Source organism: Oryctolagus cuniculus, chromosome 3 (assembly GCF_051225735.1).
Source record: "Oryctolagus cuniculus isolate XC-2025 breed Fujian yellow rabbit chromosome 3, ASM5122573v1, whole genome shotgun sequence".
Taxonomy (NCBI): domain Eukaryota; kingdom Metazoa; phylum Chordata; class Mammalia; order Lagomorpha; family Leporidae; genus Oryctolagus; species Oryctolagus cuniculus.
This window is the reverse complement of record NC_142869.1, coordinates 42,595,348-42,620,125: the sequence shown is the minus strand read 5'-3', so window position 1 is coordinate 42,620,125 and position 24,778 is coordinate 42,595,348. Positions and strand designations below refer to the sequence as shown.

Sequence of the window (24,778 nt, the reverse complement as noted above, 5' to 3'; positions counted from 1 at the left end):
AGAGTGGACAGTGAGAGAGAGAGAGACAGAGAGAAAGGTCTTCCTTTGCTGTTGGTTCACCCTCCAATGGCTGCCACGGCTGGCATGCTGCGGCTGGCGCACCGCGCTGATCCGATGGCAGGAGCCAGGTGCTTCCTCCTGGTCTCCCATGGGGTGCAGGGCCCAAGGACTTGGGCCATCCTCCACTGTACTCCCTGGCCACAGCAGAGAGCTGGCCTGGAAGAGGGGCAACTGGGACAGAATCTGGCGCCCCGACCGGGACTAGAACCCGGTGTGCCGGCGCCGCTAGGCGGAGGATTAGCCTAGTGAGCCGCAGCGCTGGCCATGACACTTCTTATATCACACCATTTTCTCTCCATGTACCTTATATTGTAATTTTATGCCTTCATTCATTCAACAAAATGCATTGACCATTGCTATTTATAGAACACAATGCTAGATACAGCATGCACAAAGACGGTATCTTGTTTAGTTTGACTAAGTAGAATATAAGACATTTGAGAGCAGAAACTCTTATTTCCCTTTGTATTTTCAGTGCTAATCAGTACCTTCTACAGAAAATGTGCATAACATGTATTTATTTCTATTAGAGGTGATGATAAAGATGATAGTTTCTTTTTCTAACAATAATGAAGAAAACTAGAGGTGAGCAAAATTTTACTCAATGCACTTCACAGAATTCTACTAGATATTTAAATAAGGAAGATACTACTGTTCATCCTTCTGTTAGTTTTAGTACTATAGAAGCTCATTTTACTCATAAAGCTATAAATGCTTTAAAGCCTTCAGGCCATTCTTCAGATTGTTTCTGGGATTGTACTAGGAAGTAAAGTACCCCTTTGAGTCATTTAAAGTTAATTTAATTTTATGTTGAGAGAACAAGGGAGGAAGTGAACATTGCCCCATGTGCTGGCTCACTCCCCAAATACCTATGGCCAGGATTTGAGGAGGCAGAAGCTGGGGGAGCTAGGACTTCAATCCAAACACACGTCAGCCAAAAGCTAGAATTGGGAATAGAGCTGGGATTCAAACCCAGGCACATGGATATGGGATGCAGGTGTCCCAACCACTAGGCCACACACACACATTTTCATTGGAAAATTTTAATAATAACATACTCACATAACACACTCTCATAAACACATGTATATGAATATGCTGTAAGAATCCTCTAAGTTCCTAAAAAATTAAAAATAGAACTACCTTATGATTCATCAATCCCAGTACTGGATATATATATATATATATATATATATATATATATATATATCTCCAAAGGAAATGAAAAAATGAAATCTGTGGAGGAGACATCTGCACTTCCATGTTTTTGAAGCACAATTCACAATAGCCAAGAAATGGAGCCTGTGCCGCGGCTCACTAGGCTAATCCTCCGCCTGCGGCGCCAGCACCAGGGGTTCTAATCCCGGTTGGGGCGCCAGATTCTGTCCCAGTTGCTCCTCTTCCAGTCCAGCTCTCTGCTGTGGCCAGGCAGTGCAGTGGAGGATGGCCCAGGTCCTTGGGCCCTGCACCCACATGGAAGACCAGGAGGAAGTACCTGGCTCCTGGCTTCTGATCGGTACGGTGCACCGGCCGTAGCAGCCATTTGGGGAGTGAACCAATGGAAGGAAGACCTTTCTCTCTCTCTCTCACTGTCTAACTCTGCCTGTCAAAAAAAAAAAAAAAAAAAAAAAAAGGAAATAACCTAAGTGTCTATTAAACAACATATATTTATACACACACACACACAAACACACATACACACACTGGATTACTATTCAGCCTTAAAAAGGATGAAGTCCTGTCCTTTTTGACAACATGGATAGAACTGGAAGTCATTATGTTAAGTGAAATAAGGAGGCACAGAAAGACAAATACTGCATGGTCTCACTCATACATGAAATCAAAAGCAGTTTATTTCATAGAAGTTGAGAGTAGAATAGTCGTTTCAAGAGGCTGGGGAGAATAGAAGGGAAAGAGATACAGGTGCCTCAATGGGTACTAAGTTATAGTTAGGAGAAAAAAGTTCTGTTGCACAGTACAGTGACTGTAGATAACTATGTATCTTTCAAGAAAAGCTTGGGGCCGGCACCGAGGCTCACTTGGTTAATCGTCCACTTGTGGGGCCAGCATCCCATATGGGCCCTGGATTCTAGTCCTGGTTGCTCCTCTTCCAGTCCAGCTCTCTGCTGTGGCCCGGGAAGGCAGTGGAGGATGGCCCAAGTGCTTGGGACCCTGCACCCACATGGGAGACCAGGAAGAAGCACCTGGCTCCTGGCTTCGGATCGTTGCAGAGTCGGCCGTAGCGGCCATTTGGGGAGTGAACCAACAGAAGAGGAAGACCTCTCTCTCTCTCTCTCTCTAACTCTGCCTGTTAAATTAAAAAAAAAAAAAAGAAAATCTGGAAGAAAACATTTTGATTGCTTTTTAGCATAGAGAAATGAGAAATGTTTGAGGAGATAGATATGGTTATCCTGATTTGAACATTATACAATATATACATGTATAACGTTACCACAAAGCATTTCATAAATAAGTACAATTTTTATGTGTCAGTTAAAAGAAAATGCATATTTGTGAAATTATAGTTGCAAAAATGAATAATTTTATGGCTAGGATAAGAAAAGCATATGTGAATTCTTAAAGTGAACACGAATATATTCAGTCAACAATCAGTCATATACCAGAAGGGAAATGTAGGCATTATTTTAATGACCCCAACAGGTTGGTCAAAAAGCTTCCTGCAGAAGCTAGGTTGAAAGGTGGGAAGAGACTCAAATTGTCTCCTGCTATGGAGAAAAAGGGTTTTTTCCAAAGAAGGGTAATAATAGTTAAGTTTTATCAGTTTTATCAGTTCAAAAATACCTTTTTGAATAGATTGTTTTCCATTATCTCCTCTGAGCCTTAAATCAACTCTGTGAGTAAGCACCATTAGAATCCCCATTCTACAGATGAGGACATTGAGATACGGAAAAGTTGATCAACTTGCCACAACTAGTGACAGAGCGTATGTTCAGGACCCAGTTACTATGACAGACTCCAGAGCTCAATGCTTAATGATTCTCCTGTGGATACGTAAAGATCACAAGAAAACATAATATGGGGAAGGCTGGAAGGTATGGTTGGAGGGTGTGGAGTGAGAGAGGAGAGAAGGAGAGACTGGGAAGTATAAGCCGTTTTGTTTTCTGAGTGAAGCTTTGAAGGTAAAGGTAGAGTGGAAGGTGACAAGTGAGTTTATTTGCAATAAAGGGGATAACTTTGCATTGAGATAAAAATAACATTTCATTCTCCTAAAATAAGTATGCTGCCATGGAGATTTCATTTAACATTATTTGAGATATTCTTGTAAAATTCTGAGGTGGGGGTTAGTAGGGGATAGACAGAAAGAATCGAGTAGAAATAATTATAAACACCATAACACAGGGCACAGGGATATTTCAAAGGGTCTCCTCCTACTGCACTATTGGTACTTTACTCTCTGTTCCATGGCCTCTGTTTGGAAAAAACGAAGGAAAAGAATATAAGAGACAGGCTTTCATGAGCACACACAGCTGTCACCAGTCCATTTGTTTCCCCCAAGGTTGCTCATTCCATGGTGGCCTCTGAGAGACAGGAGGTACCACTGTTCAACACTCCTTCCAACAATCCCAGGACAGAACTATCAGTGCCAAACAGAAGCTGGCCTCATTCCACCCAGTTTTGCTTCCCTCCTCTATACACTGGAGTGACAGGTGGAGGTCAAAGACAAGAGAAGCAGGGCAGGAAACGGTGGATCTGGAAGGAGCTGGGCTGACACTGACTCTTGGCTTCTGAAGCAAAGGCAAGGACACAAACAACCAAAATTGAAAACCAAAATCCGTGGAAGAATTGGAGAGAAATGAGGCCTGAGGAGATTAGGTGCCTGTACCAAATAGGAGCCAGGTACAATTTTGAAATATGTGCCTGCTTTCGGTGTTAATATTTGCACATTCTGCCCATGCTTAACACTTTGTCGTGGAGTACTATATTACTTCTTCCAAACACCTGGAGTGGATGGTGAAGATCATGCTCCCTTCTTAGAAGAAGAAAGGGCTTCTGATAATAAAGCCAAAATGACTTTTTGAATAAAGCTGTAGATGTTCCTGATTCAAGGGTGACTGCATTTGTGCAGATTTGCTTAAGATGTTAACATTGTTGGAAGGAAATGAATCAGAAAAACTTTTCAAGTTAGTTTAAGCTCTGTGATCCTGTGGCAGGCTGTGCAGCAAAATTTAAAGAGCAGAACAAAATGGCTCTGGCCTAAATTTTTAAGAATACTTTTAGAGAAGTTTCCAGTTAAGGAGGGTATGTCTGTCCAATGGACTTATAGACGCTGGTCTTGAAAAATTTAAATAGAAAATTAATGAAGTGAACAAAGCATCATGTTACAATATGTTCTCAAATGGTGATTTTTAAGTACAGAAAAAAATTCATATGAATAAAGTTTGCTTCTCTCAGTATCATCATTACCTTAATCTACTTTTAAATTTAATAACTAAAAAGAAAATTAAGTATACTAACTTCTTCTTTTGGTAGCTCTGGCCTTAAATACAAATAGGAATGTGAATATATTAGAAGTATATGTACAGATTTTGTGTATGTCTCTGGAAGGGAGTTTGTTTGCTGGCCAGCTCAATTTTTGACAAAGAAAAATGGGTTGCTCTTGCTTTTTGTACAAAGATGCACTGTTTCCACAGCAAACCCCACCCCTCCAGCAGAATTTCTGTTTAAGTTGAAAAAATTAAGATAATATATGGCATAATAATTTAGTATAAACTTTCTATGAACTGATAAGAATTGTGTATCTTGTTAGAATTAAAAATACAACTTTGTATTTTTTTTTGTACAAGAAGTTAAAATACTAAAATCTGGAAATTTCAACAGCAAGCAAGTTGCTCTAAATTTCATTGTTAGTACCTTGTCATTAAAGATCCAGTTTTTTTAAAAGCTGCTTTGTCCATGCAGTTGTACTGTACTCTAAAGTTTCCCAAAGAAACGAGGCAAAGTATTTGTGAAGTCAAGCTGCCTCCGCTCCTTCCCCAGAGCTGCCATCTGGACTTGTTTATTTGTGTTTCCAACTTTATGGAACAGAGAGTTTCTCTGTTAGGGACAGGGCATGGAGCAAAGGAAGTGTCTTACAGGAGGCTACCTTATTTCTCTTTTTACTTTTAAACGTTAAGTTTAATTTGGTCTACATGATCAAATGAATGGCTCACACAATCACAAAATTTAACACAGCTACCTCAGCAAACAATCTTCCATAATGTGATGGAAGCAGTATTTCCTACATGCTACTTTCTCATGCCTTTCAAATCTTGCTTGAAGCACAAACTGTCATTAAGGTTTATATAGCTATTTGGTCTGGAAATCAAATATTTCTCATGAATTCTTCTATAAATAAGTCTTTGATTTAAAAAACAAAGAGCTATTTCCAAGCGGCTTTCCTAATTTTGTACAGTACATATGAACCACGCAACAAAAAAAGAACAAAATTCTTTCCAAATATAATTAAGAAACAAAGCATTGTTAGATTGATCATACCATCTGACTAAGAAGAACAGTTTAAAATTTCACAAACCAACACTCAAAAAAGTAGTAGTTTTTTATCTTTGGAACATTTAACAGATAAAATAGAAACAAAAAGTACCTTGCAATGTAAAATCCAGCAATACATATTCGTAAGCAAATTCTGTCTTTGTTTCCACTTGCGGTCTCTTCAGGGTAGAAAATATTTTTCCAGGGCTGCTATCATCAGGGTCTTCTAGCTTTCTAAGTCCGCACCCCATCGCAAAATCTGTAAAGAATTAAATTGCAGGAAAGGGGAGGGAAAGCAGCAAATTCTGTTGTTTAAGCTGCAAAAAGAAAGTTACAGACTTTACTGCTTTGATTTTGTTTTCAGCTAAATCATAGATACCCAAAAAGAAAACATTTGGGTACAAAGAAAGGAGCTGGAGACTTTTACTATCCATTTTTCTGTAAAGTCATTGAACCCATGATTTAGCTAGAGCTCCGGGAGGCTGGGCTTGATTTTAGAGAAACACGCAAGCTGCTACAACTTAGCGGAGAATTTCCATGCCACGTCAATTTACAGCCAGCCCCCTACCAGAGTTCTGTCGCTCAGAGCACCAACAGTGCTTTGTCTGTCCCAGCTGGCTGGATGATAAAAGAGGTGTCCGAAAATGGAAATAAAAAAGCAAAAGTGCAACTTAGATGTAACTATCTGCAAGTAGAAGATATGTTCAGACGAGGGGCAGACAAATCTTTCTCTGTTTTCTCTCTTCCCTCTGTCCTGTGCCCAACCTCCTTCCTCCGTTACTACCGAGAAAGCAAAAGCAGGGAGTTGGGGGGGGCGGGGGGAGAGAAATGGATTGTCAACATGGTTGGCAACAAAAATCATTTCCAGAAAGGAACTTAGCTTTATTGGGAAGATGTTTCTGGTGCCTAAAAGGAGAAAAGTAAAGTTAAAAACGTGTCTTAGTCTTTAGTTAGCACTTTTGAGGATTTAGTTCCATATGAGATCTTTTTTTTCATGGAAAAATCATATGCTGATTCAAACTGCCAATTATAAAAAATTTACATAAAAATATTTGCATGAGGCTTTTATTTAACGGCAAAGGAGATAGAGTTGTGTGGATGATTAGTTTCCTCAACATCCTTAAATAGTTTAAAATACTCTGTTATTAGAAGGGCTATGATAGCAACTGACATAGAATTTGAAAGTATCCTTACTTAAAAACAAAACAAAAACAAAAACCAAGACACTGATAACTTGATTCATTCAGTCATATAAGTTGTTATTTGCTTGAGGTCAAGAACAACTTATAATGGACCAATTGTATTGAGTGCTTATTGATTGCATTTTACCATTTGCAGGTCAGGGAGTGTGGTGCACTGATCAAAACTAGGAACCCTGGAGTCAGGTGCCTCAGTTCGAATCCTGCTCCTAAGGCCCACCAGATCTTGGGCAAGTTGTTTGACCTCGTCCAGTTGCAATTTCCTCCTCTGTAAAATGGAGGTAAGTTCATGTAAAATGTACTTACTTCACAGGTTTGTTATGAGGGCTAAATGAGATAATCTTATCTCCTATCTTAGCACTATGCCTGGCTAATAGTACAAAATATGTATGTTAATGTGTGTACATTATAAATAGGTTGGGAGAAGGAAGTGATTCTGTTACTGCTCCTCCTGTTATCTACAAAAGAAACTGATCACTTTTGAGATTTTAGAGAACACAAACCTGAAACCATTTTCAATCACATTAAAGAGAGCCCATGGAAACTCAAAAGGGAGATGTATTATTTAGTTTCCAGATCACTATTACCTTTTGTCTCTTCCTTATGTCTGTCTTTAGATGTCTTACTTCTCACAAGTGATTTATTCATTTATTTTAAAAGATTTATTTATTTATTTGAAATGCAGAGTTACAGAGAGACAGAGGCAGAGAGAAAGAAAGGTCTTCTACATGCTGGTTCATTCCCAACAATCACCTGCAGCTGCGCAGATTCTAAACCAGGAGGCAGGAGCTTCTTCCAGGTCTCCCACGTGGATGCAGGGGCCCAAGGACTTGGGCCATCTTCTATTGCCTTCCCAGGCCATAGCAGAGAGCTGGATTGGAAGAGGAGCAGCCAAGACTAGAATTGGTGCTCATATGAGGTGCTGGCACTATAGGTAGTGCCCCTGATTTATTTATTTATTTAACTTATTTGAAAGAGATGGAGGGGGGATACACACACACACACACACACACACACACACACATATATATATATATAGAGAGAGAGAGAGAGAGAGAGCGCGCTCCCATTTGCTGGTTCACTCCCCAAGCTAGGAGCCTGGAACTCAATCTTAGTCTCCTACACAGGTGGCAGGGACCCAATTACTTGAGTCATCACCTGCTGCCTCTGAGGGTGTGATCTCACAAGTTTTTTTTATTTTTATTTTATTTTATTTTTTTTTACGATTTATTTATTTAAAAGGTAGAGAGAGGGAGGGAGAGAGAGTTTTCCCACTGGGTCACTCCTCAAATGCTGGCAACAGTCAGAGCTGGATCAAGTTGAAGCCAGGAGCCAAGAACTCCATTCAGGTTTCACACGTTGGGTGGCAGGGACCTAAGCATTTGGACCATAATCTGTTGCCTTTCCAGGCACATTAGCATGAAGCTAGATTAGAAGTGGAATAGCTGGGACTCAGATTGGCAATCTGATAAGGGCTGTAGGATTTCCAAGTGGCAGCTTAACATGCTGTGCTGTAATGACTGTCGCTCACAAGTGTTTTTAACAGAGGAAAAGGTTTTTCATGCCCAAGGATGAGCATGGTTAGTGGTAAGCAATTTCTGGGTAAATTTGGCAGGAAAGACAGCAGATTCTGACCCAGTGAGACTCATTTGACTATTCATAATGCTTTCATGCTTGTCATGTTTCATGTTGTCTTTTATAGGATAGTATGGCAGAAGTGAAATATTTGAAGATACGTATTGCAGTGCCTAGAAGAGTATTAAGAAGCGTTTCTATCTACTAAATGTCTGCTATATGCCAGGCAATGAACTAGATGTGATGTATGTAAGATGACTAAATGTAGCCTCTATCTTAAAGAAATTTATGGTTTAATGGGGATGACAGACTAAGTTGACGGATTATTTCAATATGGTTTGGTAGCTGCTAAGAATGAATTATGCATAGGATGCTAAAGGAACCCAAGAAGAGGCCTCTAACTCAGTATGGAGGATGACATCTGAGCTGTCTTCAAGGATGAATATGTGTAAACTGGATAAAGAAAGATGGGGAGCCAGTGTTGTGTAGAAGATCCAGCTCCCTGCTAATGGCCTGGGAAAGCAGCTGAGGGCAGCCAAGTGATGGGGCCCTGCACCCACGTGGGAGACACAGAAGAAGCTCCAGTCTCCTGGTTTCAGCCTGGACCAGCCTTAGCTATTGTGGACATTTGGGAAGTGAGCTAGTGGATGGAAGATCTCTCTCTCTCTCTCTGTGTATGTGTGTGTCTCTCTATTTCTACTCTGCCCTTCAAATAAATAAATAAATCATAGACACACACACACATACACACACACACACATGTGGGGAGGGGGCATATGCCAGGAGGAGAGAAAAGCTTAAGCAAAATAACGGAATCATAAAGCAGTATGGCACAAATCAGGACTATGAAGCATTGAGAATTACAGGGGTATAAATTGTGAAAAACAATGACCACCACCACAACAATCAAATCCTTTCAAGCTGTAAGGGAGGCAAGGGCTAAGCTGTAATGGGCTTTTCAGGCCACACAAGGGGGATTTGGATTTTTTTAGGCAACAAAGGGGAGTCAAATAATCAGATGGGGAGTATGAAGCAGGCAAGTACCATCAGTTTGTAGACTGGAGGTTGCTCGAGGCAAGAAGGGAGGGAGATCAGTCAGGAGGGTAATGTCCAGTTGACAGCTGGCGACTGATTGAATGAACAAATGTGGTGGTGTGTCAGTAGGTCTTTAATGAATTTCTTAGTAAATAAACCAAAGATTCCTTAAGTTTACAATTAAGCAATCACACAATTTTCTCTCTAAAATTCCAACAAAATGAAATTTTATTTGAACCTCAGTGATAGCTCAAAAACACTTTCATTTATCAATACGCAACATTCCTGCTATTTTAACAATGATTGTCAACTCTCTATAATCTGGGGGGCTAGTATCCAGATTCAACTAGTTGGGCATAAGAAATGCTGGAAGCATAGCCCTGACTGTTAATGAACAACTTAATACATTATCCCTCTTAGTAGTTTTTTTGTCTGTTCTACTTAATATGACTGGTTTAATTCTGTAATTAATACACAGTTATTCTTAAGTGTTGAAATGTAACTGAAATGTGATCCCTGTTAAACATAAGAGTAGGAATAAGAGAGGGAAGAGATATATAATTTGGGACATGCTCAAGCTGACTTGCCCCAAATGGTAGAGTTAGAAACATACCAGGGGACTCCAATTTAATCCCATCAAGGTGGCATGTACCAATGCCATCTCACTAGTCCAAGTGATCAATTTCAGTTCACAATTGATCATAATGAAAGGACTAAGAGTCAAAGGGAGCACATAAGCAAGTCTAGTACCTGCTAACACTAACCGATAGAATAAATAAAGGGGAGAGTGATCCAACATGGGAAGTGAGATACTCAGCAGACTCATAGAATGGCAGATGTCCTAAATAGCACTCTGGCCTCAGAATCAGCCCTAAAGGCATTCGGATCTGGCTGAAAAGCCCATGAGAGTATTTCAGGCATGGAAAGCCAAGACACTCTGGCAAAAGATCTCTGTGAGTGAGATCTCAGTGGAAAGAACAGGTCTTCAAAGAAGGAGGTACCTTTCTCTGAAGGGAGGAGAGAACCTCCACTTTGACTATGACCTTGTCTAAACAAGATAAGAGTCGGAGAACTCAAGGGGCTTCCATAGCCTTGGAAACTCATGACTGGAGCATAGGGGGATTGCTGATGCCATAGACAGGAGTGTCAATTGGTAAAGTCAACAACAGGAGTCACTGTGCACTTACTCCTCATGTAGGATCTCTGTCCTTAATGTGCTGTGCATTGAGATTTAATGCTATAACGAGTACTCAAACAATATATTTCACTTTGTGTTTCTATGGGGGTGCAAACTGTTGAAATCTTTACTTAATGCATACTAAACTGATCCTCTGTTAAAAAAAAAAAAAAAAAAAAGAAAGAAAAGAAAAGAAACTATCAACTCCCAACTTGACTCTCACTGGGATTAAACATGACAATAGGTCTGATCTGATTTCATCATCATTAAAAAAATCATCTATTATTTTTCACTTTATGTTTCTGTGTGGGAGCAAACTGTTGAAATCCATACTTAATGTATACTAAGCTGATCTTCTGTATATTAAGATAATCGAAAATGAATCTTGATGTGAATGGAAGGGGAGAGGGAGTGGGAAAGAGGAGGGTTGTGGGTGGGAGGGACGGTATGGTGGGGAAGCCATAGTAATCCATTATTCGTACTTTGGAAACTTATATTCATTAAATAAAAGTTAAAAAAAATTAAAAAAAAAAAGAAATGCTGGAAAAAATTGCATCTATATTGAACATGTACAGACTTTTTATTATACCCTAAATAATACCATATAACAACTATTTACTTAGCATTACATTATATTGGTATTATAAGTAATCTTGTGATGATATAAAATATAGGGGAGGATGTTCATAGGTTATATGCAAATGGCATCATATTTTATTATAATGCCCTTGAACATCTGTGGGTTTTGGTCTCCTCATAAGTCCTGGAACCAATACCTTGCCTATAATTAGGGATGCTTATAGTTGGAATTTAACTGTATTAAATGTAATATTTAACAAGTAACATGAGTTATTTTCAAATTTTTACTGTGGGGCTGGTGCTGTGGTGCAGCAGGTTAAAGCCTCAGCCTGCAGCACCGGCACCCCATATGGGTGCCAGTTTGAGTCCCAGCTGCTCCTCTTCCAATCCAGCTCTCTGCTTGGCCTGGGAAAGCAGTAGAAGATGGCTCAAGTCCTTGGGCCCCTGCACCCGCTTGGGAGACCTGAAAGAAGTTTCTGGCTCCTGGCTTTGGATCAGCTCAGCTCTGGTCGTTGAAATCATTTGGGGAGTGTATCAGCAGAATGGAAGACCTCTCTCTCTGGCTCTACTTCTATCTGTAACTCTGTCTTTCAAATAATTAAAGTAATTCTTCAAAAAACAAAAACAAAAACAAATTTTTACTGTGAAGGTTTTTGTAAATATTACCTCTGCCTCACTTTGAATAATTTCCTAAATACTTAGATTTTACTTAATAAATGGTCAAATAACTTACAAACAAGGAAATCAGAAAGTAATAACCACAGAAAATTCATTCTATTGACTAAACAATGTATTTGTATTACTTATATAAGCACGCGATTTACCATAAAACTGTGGTATAAAACTATGAGGTATTGCCCTCATAGATTTTAAGCTTGTCAATTTTCATTACATATTTTGCCCCATACTTCTTTAATGATTATACTTTAAAAAAAAAAAAGATTTATTTATTTAAAAAGGAGAGAAAAAGAAATCTTCCATTCACTAGTTCACTCCCAAGTTGCCTGCCAACATCCAGGGGCTGGTCAAGCTGAACCCATGAGCCAGGAACCCCATCTGTCTCCCATGTGGATGGCAGAAATCCAAGTACCTGGATCATCACCTGCTGCCTCCCAGGATATGAGGTATCAGAAAGTTAGATTGGAAGTGGAGGTGGAACATTATCCTAGGAACCCGGACATGGGATGAGAGTATCCAAAGCAGAGGCAACCCACTCCATACTTTTATGCAAACATCCTCATTCAAAACTTTTCTGCTTCTCCACTTTGTCCTTAAGAATAATTTATACTTCTTCAATAGCATATTTCTCTTTTGGAGCAAATACTGTTTTTTTTTCAGATTTTAAAAAAATAAATTTTAGAGTAGATTTAGGTTCATAACACAACTGAGCAAAAAGTACAGAGATTTTCCATATACTCCATGTTTCCACTCATGCAAGCCTCTTCTGTTAACAACATCCCCTACCAGAGTGCTGCATTTATTACAATTGATGAATCTACACTGAACCATCACTATCACCTAAAGTCCACAGTTTACATTAGGGTTCACTCTTGGTATTGTACATTCCATAAGTTTTTCAATAACATGTGTATAGCATTAAAGTATCACACAGATCAGGTTCACTGCCCTAAAATTCTTCTATCGCTTGCCCATTTGTCTCTCCCTTGCTTTATATTTATTCTGATCCATCTGGTAATTGAAGTCTAAAGGATAAGACATGAATCTAAGTCAATTCTCTTCACTCTTATATCCAAGCATTACAACCATGGTTATCTGCATAGAGAATTTTTTAAACCAATGATATTTTACCATGCTGTCACATATTGGGTACTTAGAGTAATTAGAATAAATTTTTGGAAAAATGTTTTCTAACATTACTTCCTCTTTCTGTAATGAATTATGAGTATATTGTTGCTAGTGATAGATTTCAAGGATAGCTTTCAATTCTCTACTCTAATTAGGGTTTCCCCTAGTACAAGCTTGCTATGTGGCTAGATATCATGCAAATGTAGTATCAATTCTTATCTACACTCCAGTATGGGTTCCCTTAGGCCTGGAATGAACTAATGAACTTTATGAAAATGTTCTCCACACTGGATCTCCATGTGCAGAAGTATGAAGCAAGACCCTTACCTTACACCTTACACAAAAATCCACTCAAAATGGATCAAAGATTTAAATCTATGAACTGATATCATCAAATTACTAGAGAACATTGGGGAAACTCTGCAAGGCATTAGCATAGGCAAAGAGTTCTTGGAAAAGACTCAAGAAGCACAAGCAATCAAAGCCAAAATTGACAAATGGTATTATATCAAGCTGAGAACCTTCTGCACTGTAAAAGAAACACTCAGAAAAGTGAAGAGGCAACCAATAGAACAGGAGAAAATATTTACAAACTATGCAACTGATAAATGATTAATATCCAGAATCTCTAAAAAGTCAAGAAATTCAACAACAAAACAAAAAATCTAGTTAAGAAATGGGCAAAGGACTTGAACAGACATTTTTCTTTCTTTCTTTTTTTTTTTTCCTAAAGAAAGCTTTTATTTAATAGGTACAAATTTCATAAGTACAACTTTAGGAATATAGTGATTCTTCCCACCATACCCACCCTTCCACCCCTACTCCACCCCATTTCCTCCTCCTTTTCTCATTCCCAGTCTCATTCTCCATTAAGATTAATTTTTAATTAACTTAATATACAGAAGACCAACTCTATACTAAGTAAAGATTTCAACAGTTTGTACTCACACACAGACACACACACACACACACACACACATACACACACACATTACACACGAACTGTTTGAGAACAAGTTTTACAGTTAATTCTCATAATACAACTCATTGAGGCCCGAGGTCCTGCATGAGAAGTAAGTGCACAGTGACTTCTGTTGTTAATTTAACAATTAAACAGCATTTTATAAGAGAGAAAATTCAAATGGCTAACACACAAGTGAAAAAATGCTCAGAATCACCAGCCATCAGGGAAATGCAAATCAAAACCACAATGAGGTTTCGCCTCACCCCAGTTAGTATGACTCTCATACAGAAATCAATAAACAACAAATGCTGGTGAGGATACAGGGAAAAAGGTACCCTAATCCATTGTTAGTGGGAATGTAAAGTGGTCCAGCCCTTGTGGAAGACAGTATGGGGAGATATCTCAGAAATGTGAGTATACACCTAGCATGTGCTCCAGCCATCCCACTTCTGGGAATTTACCCAAATCAAACTAAATCAGCATCTGAGTTATCTGTACTCCCATGTTCATTATAGCTCAATTCACAATAGCTAAGATGGAATCAACCCAGATGTCCATCAATTTATGACTGGATAAAGAAATTATGGCATATATACACTATGGAGTACTACCTAGCTGTAAAAAAAAAATGAAATCCTGTCTTTTGAAACAAAATTAATGCAACTGGAAACCATTATACTTAGTGAAATAAACCAGTTCCAAAAGACAGATATCATGTTTTCCCTGATCTGGGGTATCTAATAGAGTACCTAAAATGTAATGTATTGGAGTGAAATGGACATTTTGTGATTTGATGACTGATGACTGTTTACAGTCCTTGTCTCTTCTGTTAAGGAACAATGTTTCTTTCTTCATAATATTTGTTGAACTGAAAATAGATATTTGCAAAAATTAAGAGTAAGGAAAGAAAAGAGTGGAAATAGGAGAGGGAGGAGGAAGAGGAATTGGAATGTGGTGGGAAGTATCACTATGTTCCTAATCTGTGTATATGAAACACATGAAACTTGTATAATTTAAATAAAATTAAAAAAGAGAAAATGTTCTCCATAATTGGCAGCAAAGTATTCTGGTAGTTAATAGACAAGTTTGGATTACCCTAGTTCACCAAAGTGTTAGAGCATCTAAGAGATAATTCTATATCATCCAATCTATTCCCCACAGATGAAAGTTTTGGGTTAAAAGTAACCTTTAAATCCAATCTATTTTATGTGGTCATACTCATAGAGGTAAGTTCAACAATAATCAGGGCCAGCACTGTAGCATAGAGCGTAAAGCCACTGCCTGCAGTGCTGGCATCCCATATTAGACCCGGTTTGTAGCCTGGCTACTCCACTTCAGATTTGGCTCTCTGCTATGGCCTGGGAAAGCAGTAGATTGCCCAAGTCCTTAGGCCTCTGCGCCTGTGTGGAAGACCCATAAGAAGCTCCAGGCTCCTGGCTTTGGATTGGCCCAGCTCTGACCATTGCAGCCATTTGGGGAATGAACCAGCAGATGGAAGACTTCTCTCTCTCTCTCTCTCTCTCTCTCTCTCTCTCTGCCTTTCTACAACTCTGACTTTCAAATAAATAAAAATTTTTTTAAAGAAAGATAACTAAGAGCTGTGAAACCATTATCTACAGTCAGGGAACTATAGAAAAAAATAATTCAAGAAATCCTTCTACTATTTATGCAAAGCACCATAAGGCCACAAAGATGGAAAAGCCACATGTTATGATCCCTAGAATTCATAAGCTAGTAGAGCAACATTGAGTTTTTTTTTTTTTTTAAGATTTATTTATGGCCAGCGCCGTGGCTCAATAGGCTAATCCTCTGCCTGCGGTGCCGGCAACCTGGGTTCTAGTCCCGGTCGGGGTGCCAGTTCTGTCCTGGTTGCTCCTCTTCCAGTCCAGCTCTCTGCTGTGGCCCGGGGGGCTATTTATTATTTATTTATTTGAAAGTCAGAATTATACACAGAGAGAGGAGAGGCAGAGAGAGAGAAGTCTTCCATCCGATGGTTCACTCCCCAATTGGCTGCAACGGCCGGAGCTGCGCTGATCCGAAGCCAGGAGCCAGGAGCTTCTTCCAGGTCTCCCATGTGGGTGCAGGGGCCCAAGGACTTGGGCCATCTTCTACTGCTATCCCAGGCCATAGCAGAGAGCTGGATCAGAAGAGGAGCATCCGGGACTAGAACCAGCGCCCATATGGGATGCCGGCGCTTCAGGCTGGGGCCTTAACCCGCTGTGCCATAGTGCCGGCCCCAAACACTGAGTTTTAATTACTTAATCTGCTGCTAGTTTCATAATGAGTCAAATTTCCCAAGAAGTTAATGGATTTTTAAAAGCAGTACCAATTGAAAAAGTCTTTCTCTAATGGTTAGAAATCCTACATTTATCACATACTTAATAGTTACATAGAGTGAAATTTGCATTTTGTTTATTTTGTTCTATAATCTTACTTGTCTGCACCACACATTTAAAAACTTTTAGGGCTTTATAATTTTTCAAGGTACAGCAGTTAAATATTTTTTAAAAAGATTTATTTATTCTACTTAAAAGAGTTACAGAGAGGAACAGGTAGAGAGAGAGAGAGAGAGAGAAAGTCTTCCATCCATTGGTTCACTCCCTAAATGGCAACAATGGCTGGGGCTGGGCTGATCTGAAACCAGGAGCCAGGAGCTTCTTCTGGGTTTCCCACATAGTGCAGGGGTCCAAGGACTTGGGCCATCTTCTACTGCTTTCCCAGGCCATAGCAGAGAGCTGGATTGGAAGTGGAGCAGCTGGGATTCAAACAGTTGCCAATATGGGACACTGGCACTGCAATTGGCAGTTTTACTCTCTGTGCCACAGCACTGGCTCCACAAAATTCTTGTTTAAAAACATTTTTGACTGTTCTTAGTTGTTTATTTTTCTAGATCACTGGTTTTCAAACTATGCATGGCAGAGCTCTTTGGTTTCAAAGGTGCCAGTTTCTATGAAGACAGGGGTTGTGATCATGAATGGAGGCCGAATAGGCAGGGCTGTTCCACTCTTTGTTCAAACACAAAAGTTTAACTTTTACCAGTTTCATAGACCTGTAACAATTAAAAACACCATGATTTTCAGAAACTAATACCATTTACTTTGTAAACCATGCAGTTTCTGTGAATAAATCTATTGAAATATTAAGTAAGTTATATATGTAGAAAATTATAAAATGTTACTGAGCAACATTACAGAGGAGTTAAGTAAATGAAGAGATACTCATGGTCATTTTAAATAAAACTCAGTATTGTAAATATGTCAACCTCTCCCAGCTCTTGACATTTGTCATTTAACTACAGATTTAATGTAATGGTAACCAGCACTCCAATAGGTCTTTTACCTAGAATTTGCCAAATAACATTTATGTTGAAGATAAACAGGCTAAGAGTTGCTAAAATTCTTCTGAGGAAAAAGTAAGGAGAAATTAGTTATCTGTATATTAAGACAGCATAAGGCTACAATAATTAAAACTTTTAGTAAGGCATAGACAAATTATCCAATTCAACAGAATAAAGAGCCTAGAAACAAACTTGGTGTATGGAAATTTACTATCTGACAGAGGTGGCATAGCAGATTAGTGGAAAAATGGAACTTGGATAATTGGTTATTAATATGGGGAAAACATTAGATCCTTGTGTCATACAATACACAAAATTTCAATCCAACATAAAAAAGTTAAATATGAAAAGCAAGATTTTTATTTTTATATTAACACATGACTAAATATTTACTCTGGCCTCAGATCACAAGAACATTTCTTAAGGTGAAAATGACAATTATGAAATAAATTTTGATAAATTCTCCTATATCAAAATTAAGAACTTCTATTCATTAAGACTCTGGTGTGAAAAAGCAAAATACAGAGGGCCCAGTGGGTTAAGCTGTGGCCTGCAGCACTGACATCCCATATGGGTGTTGGTTTGAGTCCCAGCTGCTCCAGTCTGGTCCAGCTCCCTGCTAATGTGCCTGGGAAAGCAGCAGAAGATGGCCCATGTCCTTGGGCCCTTGCACCCATGTGGGAAACAAGGAAAAAGTTCCTGGCTTTGGCCTGGCCTGGTCTATCCCCAGTCATTGCAGCTTTTTTGAGGAATAAACCATCAGATGGAAGATCTCTTTCTCTGCCTCTCCTTCTCTCTCTGTAACTCTTTCAAATGAATAGATAAATCTTAAAAAAAAACCTCAAAAAACGAAATACAATTTGGAATATGAAAATTACAAAATATTGACCAATAAAGGAATAGCATAAAAACATATAAAGAATTGCAAATAAAGAAAAAGACAAGCTAATAGAAAAACAGACACAAAATATAAACAGGCAAAGAAACATACATGGTTCATAAATACATGAAGAGATGCTAAGCTTCACTTGTATTTGTAGAAATGCAAATCAAGACAGGTCAGAATTCCCACAGATTTACTTCTAAGGGTAAAGTTAAAGACTTGTCATGGGACTCCAAATCCATTAAGTTTGGTGGTAAAAATGCCATCTTAATTGTTAAAGTGATCACATTCAGTGTTAAAGTGAACATATAGATAGGATTGTTAAAGTGATCATATAAATAAGATCAAGTGTTTGGTAATAATAATGGATAGAATTAAAAAGGATAGAATGTTTCAACATGGGAAACAGTCCACACAACAGTCTCACAGAATGACAACTGCTTTAAGTAACACTGACCTCAGAATCAGCCCTTAAGGCTTCCTGGTATAGCTGAAAAGCCCATGAGAGCATTTCAGGCATGGAAAGTCAAGACACTGGCAAAAAATGTTCTACATGAAGGATCTCTGTGAGTGAGACTCCAGTGGAAGGATGTGGAAGGCCATCAAAGAAGGATGTACTTTTCTCTAAAGGGAGGAGAGAACTTCAACTTTGCTCATGGCCTTGTCCAAATACTGACAGAGTTTGTAGACTGGAAAGGTTTCAATAGCCTAGGCAGCTCATGTCAAGAGCCTTGGGTAGTCACTGACGTCATATATAAGAGTGTTAATTGTTAAACTAATAACAGGAGTCACTGTGCACTAACTCCCCATGTAGGATCTCTGTCCTCAATGAGTTGTATTTTGAGAGTTAACTGTAAAACTAGTTTTTAAACAGTTTGTGTGTGTGTGTGTTCATGTTGTTGAAATCTTTACTTAGTATAGAGTTGGTCTTCTTTGTACAAAGTTAATTGAAAATGAACCTTAATGGAGAATGGGACTGGGAAGGGGAGAGGGAGGAGGAGGAGGAGTGGTGGAGTGTGGGTGAGAAGAATAACTATATTCCTAAAGTTGTACTTATGAAATTTGTATTCCTTAAAAAATAAATTAAAAAAGGTAATTAAGTTTCTAAAAAAACAAAATAAACAAACAAAAGACAGGTCACAGTGAGATAACACTTAAAATTGTGATAAAATATACATAATACAAAATTTACCATTTTCAGTATTTTAAAGTGTACAATTCAGTGCCTAGTAGACCCACAGCGCTCTACTATGATGATCATATCTAGCTTCACCCGCCATGCCACAGCGCTGGCCCTCAGCATAACATTTTAAAGGTCTACCCACTTAGAACGTATTATGGCTTTTAATTTCTTTTTATGGCAGAATAATATTCCATTGCTTATTGAGTCATCAGGTAATGGACTTCTGAGTTCCTTCTACTTTTTTTTAAAGTTTTATTTATTTATTTATTTGAAAGTCAGAGTTACACAGAGAGAGGAGAGGCAGAGAAAGAGAGAGTTCTACTTTTTAGCTATTGTGAATCGTACTGCAATGGACTTTAGTGATATAACACTTTGCAGGCATTTGGCAGAAATTAGACAAATGATACCTAACATTGAAGAAAGCTTTTTAAGGGAATGTTGCTGATGTGAGCATAAACTTGTTTAATCATGTTAAAACAAATCTTGGCATTATCTTGTGAAATCGAGCATTCATACACTCTGATCTAGCAATTTCACTCCTAGGTATATACTCAAGAGGAGCTTTAGCATATAGGTATTAGGAAACATATATAAGAAAGTTTCTCCTATGAGCAAAAAACTTGAATTGCTCACGTGTGTACCAGCAGACATTTCTTTCAGGGAGTTCTGTTCAAGTGAGTTCTGCTCTAACTGGAAGGAAACAATTGGAGCAGTAATGGTAGGTGAACTTGATTTTTTATTTTTTGGTTGGAAGGAAAAAATAGTATGCTTATATGCTGAAGCACTGATTCAGTGGACGTGATGGTGGGAAGTGAGAATTTCTAGAGAATTTGATTCCTCTCTTAATCTCAGTTTGTATACTATTTCTGGAGGGGGCTGTACATACCAGTTTTAAGTTTTACCTATCCTTCACTTGCCCTCTTAAGCTGCTATATCAACTACAAGTGAATATCCAAAGGACATTTGTTTCACTTCTCTGTCTCCTACAGAGAATTTGATTTGTCCACATTCCTTTTCTCCACAGAAATCAGGTCCAATTTACAGATGCTTTATGCCTTCATTCAGATTATCATGCAACAATCAAAACAAATAAACTTACATACCACAACATGGATGAATCTTAGTAACAAAATGTTGAATGAAAAAGGCAAAGGGAAGACTACATGTTAAAATGCAATTAAAATTAAACAGTTTGTATTTGAGACATACTACTCTATATGTGGTAACATGAATGCAAAAAAATTCAGGACAATGATTATTCCTGGGAGGAAGACAGGAGGACGAGAACACTAGCACACAGATCTAAAGCACTGGTAATCTCTGAGATCTGTGATTCTCAAATTTTAGTGTGCATCAGAATCACCTGGATAACTCTTTATTAAAACCTGAACTATTGGGACTCACCTCTAGAGGTTCTGATTCAGTAGGAAAGGCACTGGGCCTGAGAATATGCATTTCTAATCAAGTTCTAGCTGCTGGTTCTGCTGTTGGAGAACCACTTCCAGCTCTTAGGTTGGTTTGTGGGGTCACAGATGTTCCATTCTATTTTGTTAGTGCACATCCTATTGTTTTTAAACTTAAAAATTACAATCACATACCATATTGAGAGTGTTATGAACTATGGATTAATATTAATCCAATTCTGGACTCCTGAGTCTAGTCTCAGAAGACTTAAAATTTCCTTACTAAAAGCAAACCTGGAAATCACTGTGCTAGAAGGGCTTTAAGACTTTAAAAGAAAATTAACTATTTTTAAGAAATAAATTTCAAAATTAATTCTTACTAATGTACACAGCAATATATTGCATGTCACCTCCGCAGTTCCCAATAATCTTTGGTAAGGACTTGGCGCACCACAGATCCACCACTTTTATTGAGTCAACAAAAACTGATTAAAGATTTCCCCTTTTTCAGTTCTTATCCTTTAAGTGTTCTGGGGAATTATTTTTCTTTTCTTTCTTCCTTCCCCTCTCCCAGACTTACTTAGGTTCTGAGATGAAATTTACATGCAGACTAAGGCATAGGTGGAGGTCATTCTCTGTCCTGCAGTATGCCAGCCTGTGACAGGGGTTTTTAGAAATGCCTGAATATGTGAGATTTTTGCCACAAGCAGCTCAGCCTAGAAGGGGAAACAGATGCATAAATATAAGATCTCAACTCAAAGCACGAAACTCAGGATGTCACAAAAAAGTGATCTTGTTTGACAACTTCATTAAACGCAGCTCTCTATAAGACTCCGTTGATAATCTCCCCACCCCCGGCCTTAAACGGGTGGAGGGAGAGGGCGCGGGGGCAGGCTGGTGCTCGCGGGCGGACTTCATTGGTCGTCCAACCGGAAGCAGCGGCGCGGCCGGCTGCGCATGCGCCCCTCACACGTGCTGCCCGGACACCGCCTCCGCCGATACGGGCCGGCCGGCACCATGCTGCGTGTTTGTGTCCGGCCGTTAGGACGCCTGGGGACCTTTAAGGTTTGTTTCCAGGGGTACGTTGGCCCACGCCACTATAGTTCGAGCTCTTTTAGCGGCAGCGACGATTCTCGCGACGCGCGCGCCTACTTCACCACACCCATTTTCTACGTGAACGCGGCGCCGCACATAGGACACCTGTACTCGGCGCTACTGGCGGACGCCCTGTGCCGCCACCGTCGCCTCCGAGTTCCCAGCGCCACCGCCACGCGACTCTCCACCGGTACCGACGAGCACGGCCTGAAGATTCAGCAGGCGGCTGCCACGGCGGGCCTGGCCCCAATTGAGCTGTGCGACCGAGTCTCTTCCCAGTTCCAGCAGCTTTTCCAGGAGGCAGGGGTCTCATCGACCGACTTTATCCGCACCACGGAGGCCCGGCACCGGCTGGCTGTGCAGCACTTCTGGGAGGTGCTCAAGGCCCGGGGGCTGCTGTACAAGGGGCTCTATGAAGGCTGGTATTGCGCCTCGGACGAGTGCTTTCTGCCTGAGGCCAAGGTCACCCGGCAGCCAGGCCCGTCTGGGGAGTCCTGTCCTGTATCTCTAGAGAGCGGGCATCCAGTTTCTTGGACCAAGGAAGAAAACTACATTTTTAGGCTTTCCCAGTTCCAGGAGCCGCTCCGACAGTGGCTGCGGGGCAACCCTCAGACCATCACCCCGGAGCCATTCTATCACGCAGTCCTTCAGTGGCTGGAGGAGGAGCTGCCAGATCTGTCGGTGTCTCGCAGGAGTAGCCACTTGCATTGGGGCATTCCGGTGCCCGGGGACGACTCGCAGACCATCTACGTATGGCTGGATGCCCTGGTCAACTACCTCACTGTAATTGGCTACCCAAATGATGAGTTCAAATCTTGGTGGCCGGCTACCTCTCACATCATAGGTAAGGACATTCTCAAATTCCACGCCATTTATTGGCCTGCCCTCCTCTTAGGGGCTGGATTGAGCCCACCACACCGCATCTGTGTCCACTCTCATTGGACAGTCTGTGGCCAAAAGATGTCCAAGAGCTTGGGCAACGTGGTGGATCCCAGGACTTGCCTTGAACACTATACTGTGGATGGCTTCCGCTACTTTCTTCTTCGGCAGGGCGTTCCCAACTGGGACTGTGACTATTATGATGAAAAGGTTGTTAAGTTACTGGATTCTGAGCTGGCAGATGCCTTGGGAGGTCTCTTGAACCGATGCACTGCCAACAGAATAAATCCTTCTGGGACCTACCCAGCTTTTTGTACCACCTGCTTCCCCAGTGAACCAGGGCTGATGGGGCCATCAGTTCGTGCTCGAGCAGAGGACTACGCTCTGGTGAGAGCAGTGGCCACTTTGCCCAAGCAGGTAGCAGACCACTTTGATAATTTTCAGATCTATAAGGCTCTGGAGGCAGTGTCTAGTTGTGTCCGGCAAACTAATGGTTTTGTCCAAAGACATGCGCCCTGGAAGTTGAACTGGGAGAATCCAGCGGATGCCCCCTGGCTAGGTACTGTGCTTCATGTGGCCTTGGAATGTTTGCGAGTCTTTGGAACTTTGCTTCAGCCTGTCACCCCAAACCTAGCTGATAAGCTGCTGTCTAGGCTGGGGGTTTCTGCCACAGAGAGAAGCCTTGGAAAGCTCCGTTTCTTGCCTCGATTTTATGGACATCCCTGCCCTTTTGAGGGCAGGAGGCTGGGACCTGAAACTGGGCTTTTGTTTCCAAGACTGGACCAGTCCCGGGGTTGGCTGGTGAAAGCCCACAGGACCTAGAAACTCTGTTCTTAGTGGTTTGTGGTAAAAAAGCAAATAGATTACTTTTCATTTTCAGGAAAGTTATACCAGTGTTTTCTAAAGTGTTGCATCATATGAGCCCATAAGTGGTGGTGTCCCTGTGTAGGTTTGTAGCCTTTCAGATTCCTATCCCGTTGTTCATTCCTCTGTACTGGTTAACCACTGTTCTTTGCACACTTGTGTCTAACATGTCTCAGATGGGTACAAAACAATATTGCTGATACTGTTTATTCTCATTGTGACTCCTTCCAAACTAGAGTTATTTGCTTAAACTACCTCTCATGGCTTCTGCCTCTCATGCTAATTATAATTAGTATATGTAGTGACTCCTTTTATTAAAAGTAGGGTTTGGTGGTCTCCAACCTCATCTTTTATTGTTAGATATTTTTGGTCGCCTGTTAAAAAAATTAAACTCTCAAAAATGGTGATCCAGAACATGATTTTTGTTTATATTCATCATTCTTAAATCTACAAGTAGGATTCTATACTTTTGTTAGGTAAAGTCTGATGGTGTTTTGTAACATTACCTTTCAGCCAGTAGATGGCTCTAGTCTCATTCAATTAAGATTGAATCGTCAGACAATTTAGAATAGTTTTCTGCTTTCTAGTTTTGGAGATCTTTGAATTTTGATTGTCTTTCTTAAAATAAGGGATAACTGCTTACAACCACTGCTGTTTTAACAGAAAGCAATAAAAACTATCTCAGTTTTTTTTTCAGACTACTGCAAATAATATTTACTCTGTTAAATGTTTAAGCTAGTAGGTATCAAGTTGTTTATATGATAAACTGTAAAGCTCTCGAAGTACGTGGTAACAAATTTTAAACTTTAATGTTAGATTATAGGTATAATGTAAATAATACAATGATATAGGTATAATGTAAATAAAAATATCAATGGGGAATATTTTGTTTTTTAATACACCTGTTATCCACAAACAATTTACCTCATGTAACTTTTTTGGTCTGTTAGGATCTATGATACAATACAGAGATTGTGTAATAGTTATTATAGATGTTAATATGTTTATGTTTACTTTCAAATAATTTTTTGCTGATTATTTTGCTCTTTTAACTTAATAAAGTTTAAAAGTTTGTAAGTACCTTATTCAGGTCTGTTCTGTTGCACTTGTTGAAGGTGACGGTGAAGAGAGGAATTGATCCAAGAAACTCAAACTGGATTTAGGGATCTCGCCAAGGCTCCATAAGGAAACACCAGAGATGTTAACAACTTATAAAAGGCCTACAACATAGTAAGCCAGTGTTATAGGT

At 39.8% G+C, this 24,778-nt stretch overlaps 2 protein-coding genes and 1 long non-coding RNA gene across 12 annotated transcripts in view; 2 read left to right on the top strand and 1 right to left on the bottom strand.

The window, feature by feature from the left end:
- The window catches only part of RFTN2 (raftlin family member 2), a 68,669-nt gene extending 61,779 nt beyond the window's left edge, over positions 1-6,890 (bottom strand). For 2 of the 7 annotated variants that reach the window (XM_089330115.1, XM_089330116.1), the window contains exon 1: positions 5,663-6,890. In XM_089330115.1, the coding sequence (XP_089186241.1) occupies positions 5,663-5,801 (139 nt within the window). In that variant the 5' untranslated portion in view covers positions 5,802-6,890. The remainder of the gene's footprint in view (positions 1-5,662) is intronic. The other 5 variants (XM_089330114.1, XM_017343006.4, XM_089330119.1 and 2 more) reach the window with 3 other exon arrangements.
- LOC103348807 (uncharacterized) overlaps positions 3,581-24,778 on the top strand; it is a 90,779-nt gene continuing 69,581 nt past the window's right edge. For 2 of the 4 annotated variants that reach the window (XR_016231979.1, XR_011387177.2), the window contains exons 1-2: positions 3,585-3,918; positions 6,889-7,030. This is a non-coding gene — a long non-coding RNA (uncharacterized LOC103348807). Of the gene's footprint in view, positions 3,919-6,888; positions 7,031-8,451; positions 10,734-24,778 lie in introns of those variants that run through there. The other 2 variants (XR_016231978.1, XR_517110.5) reach the window with 2 other exon arrangements.
- On the top strand, positions 21,572-24,614 carry MARS2 (methionyl-tRNA synthetase 2, mitochondrial). Its single transcript, XM_002712268.6, has one exon. It carries the CDS (start codon positions 21,649-21,651, stop codon positions 23,485-23,487), a length of 1,839 nt encoding a protein of 612 aa, XP_002712314.1. The 5' UTR covers positions 21,572-21,648; the 3' UTR covers positions 23,488-24,614.

Bases quoted from the DNA above. Each gene is read 5' to 3' on its own strand.
- MARS2 (XM_002712268.6), top strand. From the start codon at position 21,649: ATGCGCCCCTCACACGTGCTGCCCGGACACCGCCTCCGCCGATACGGG.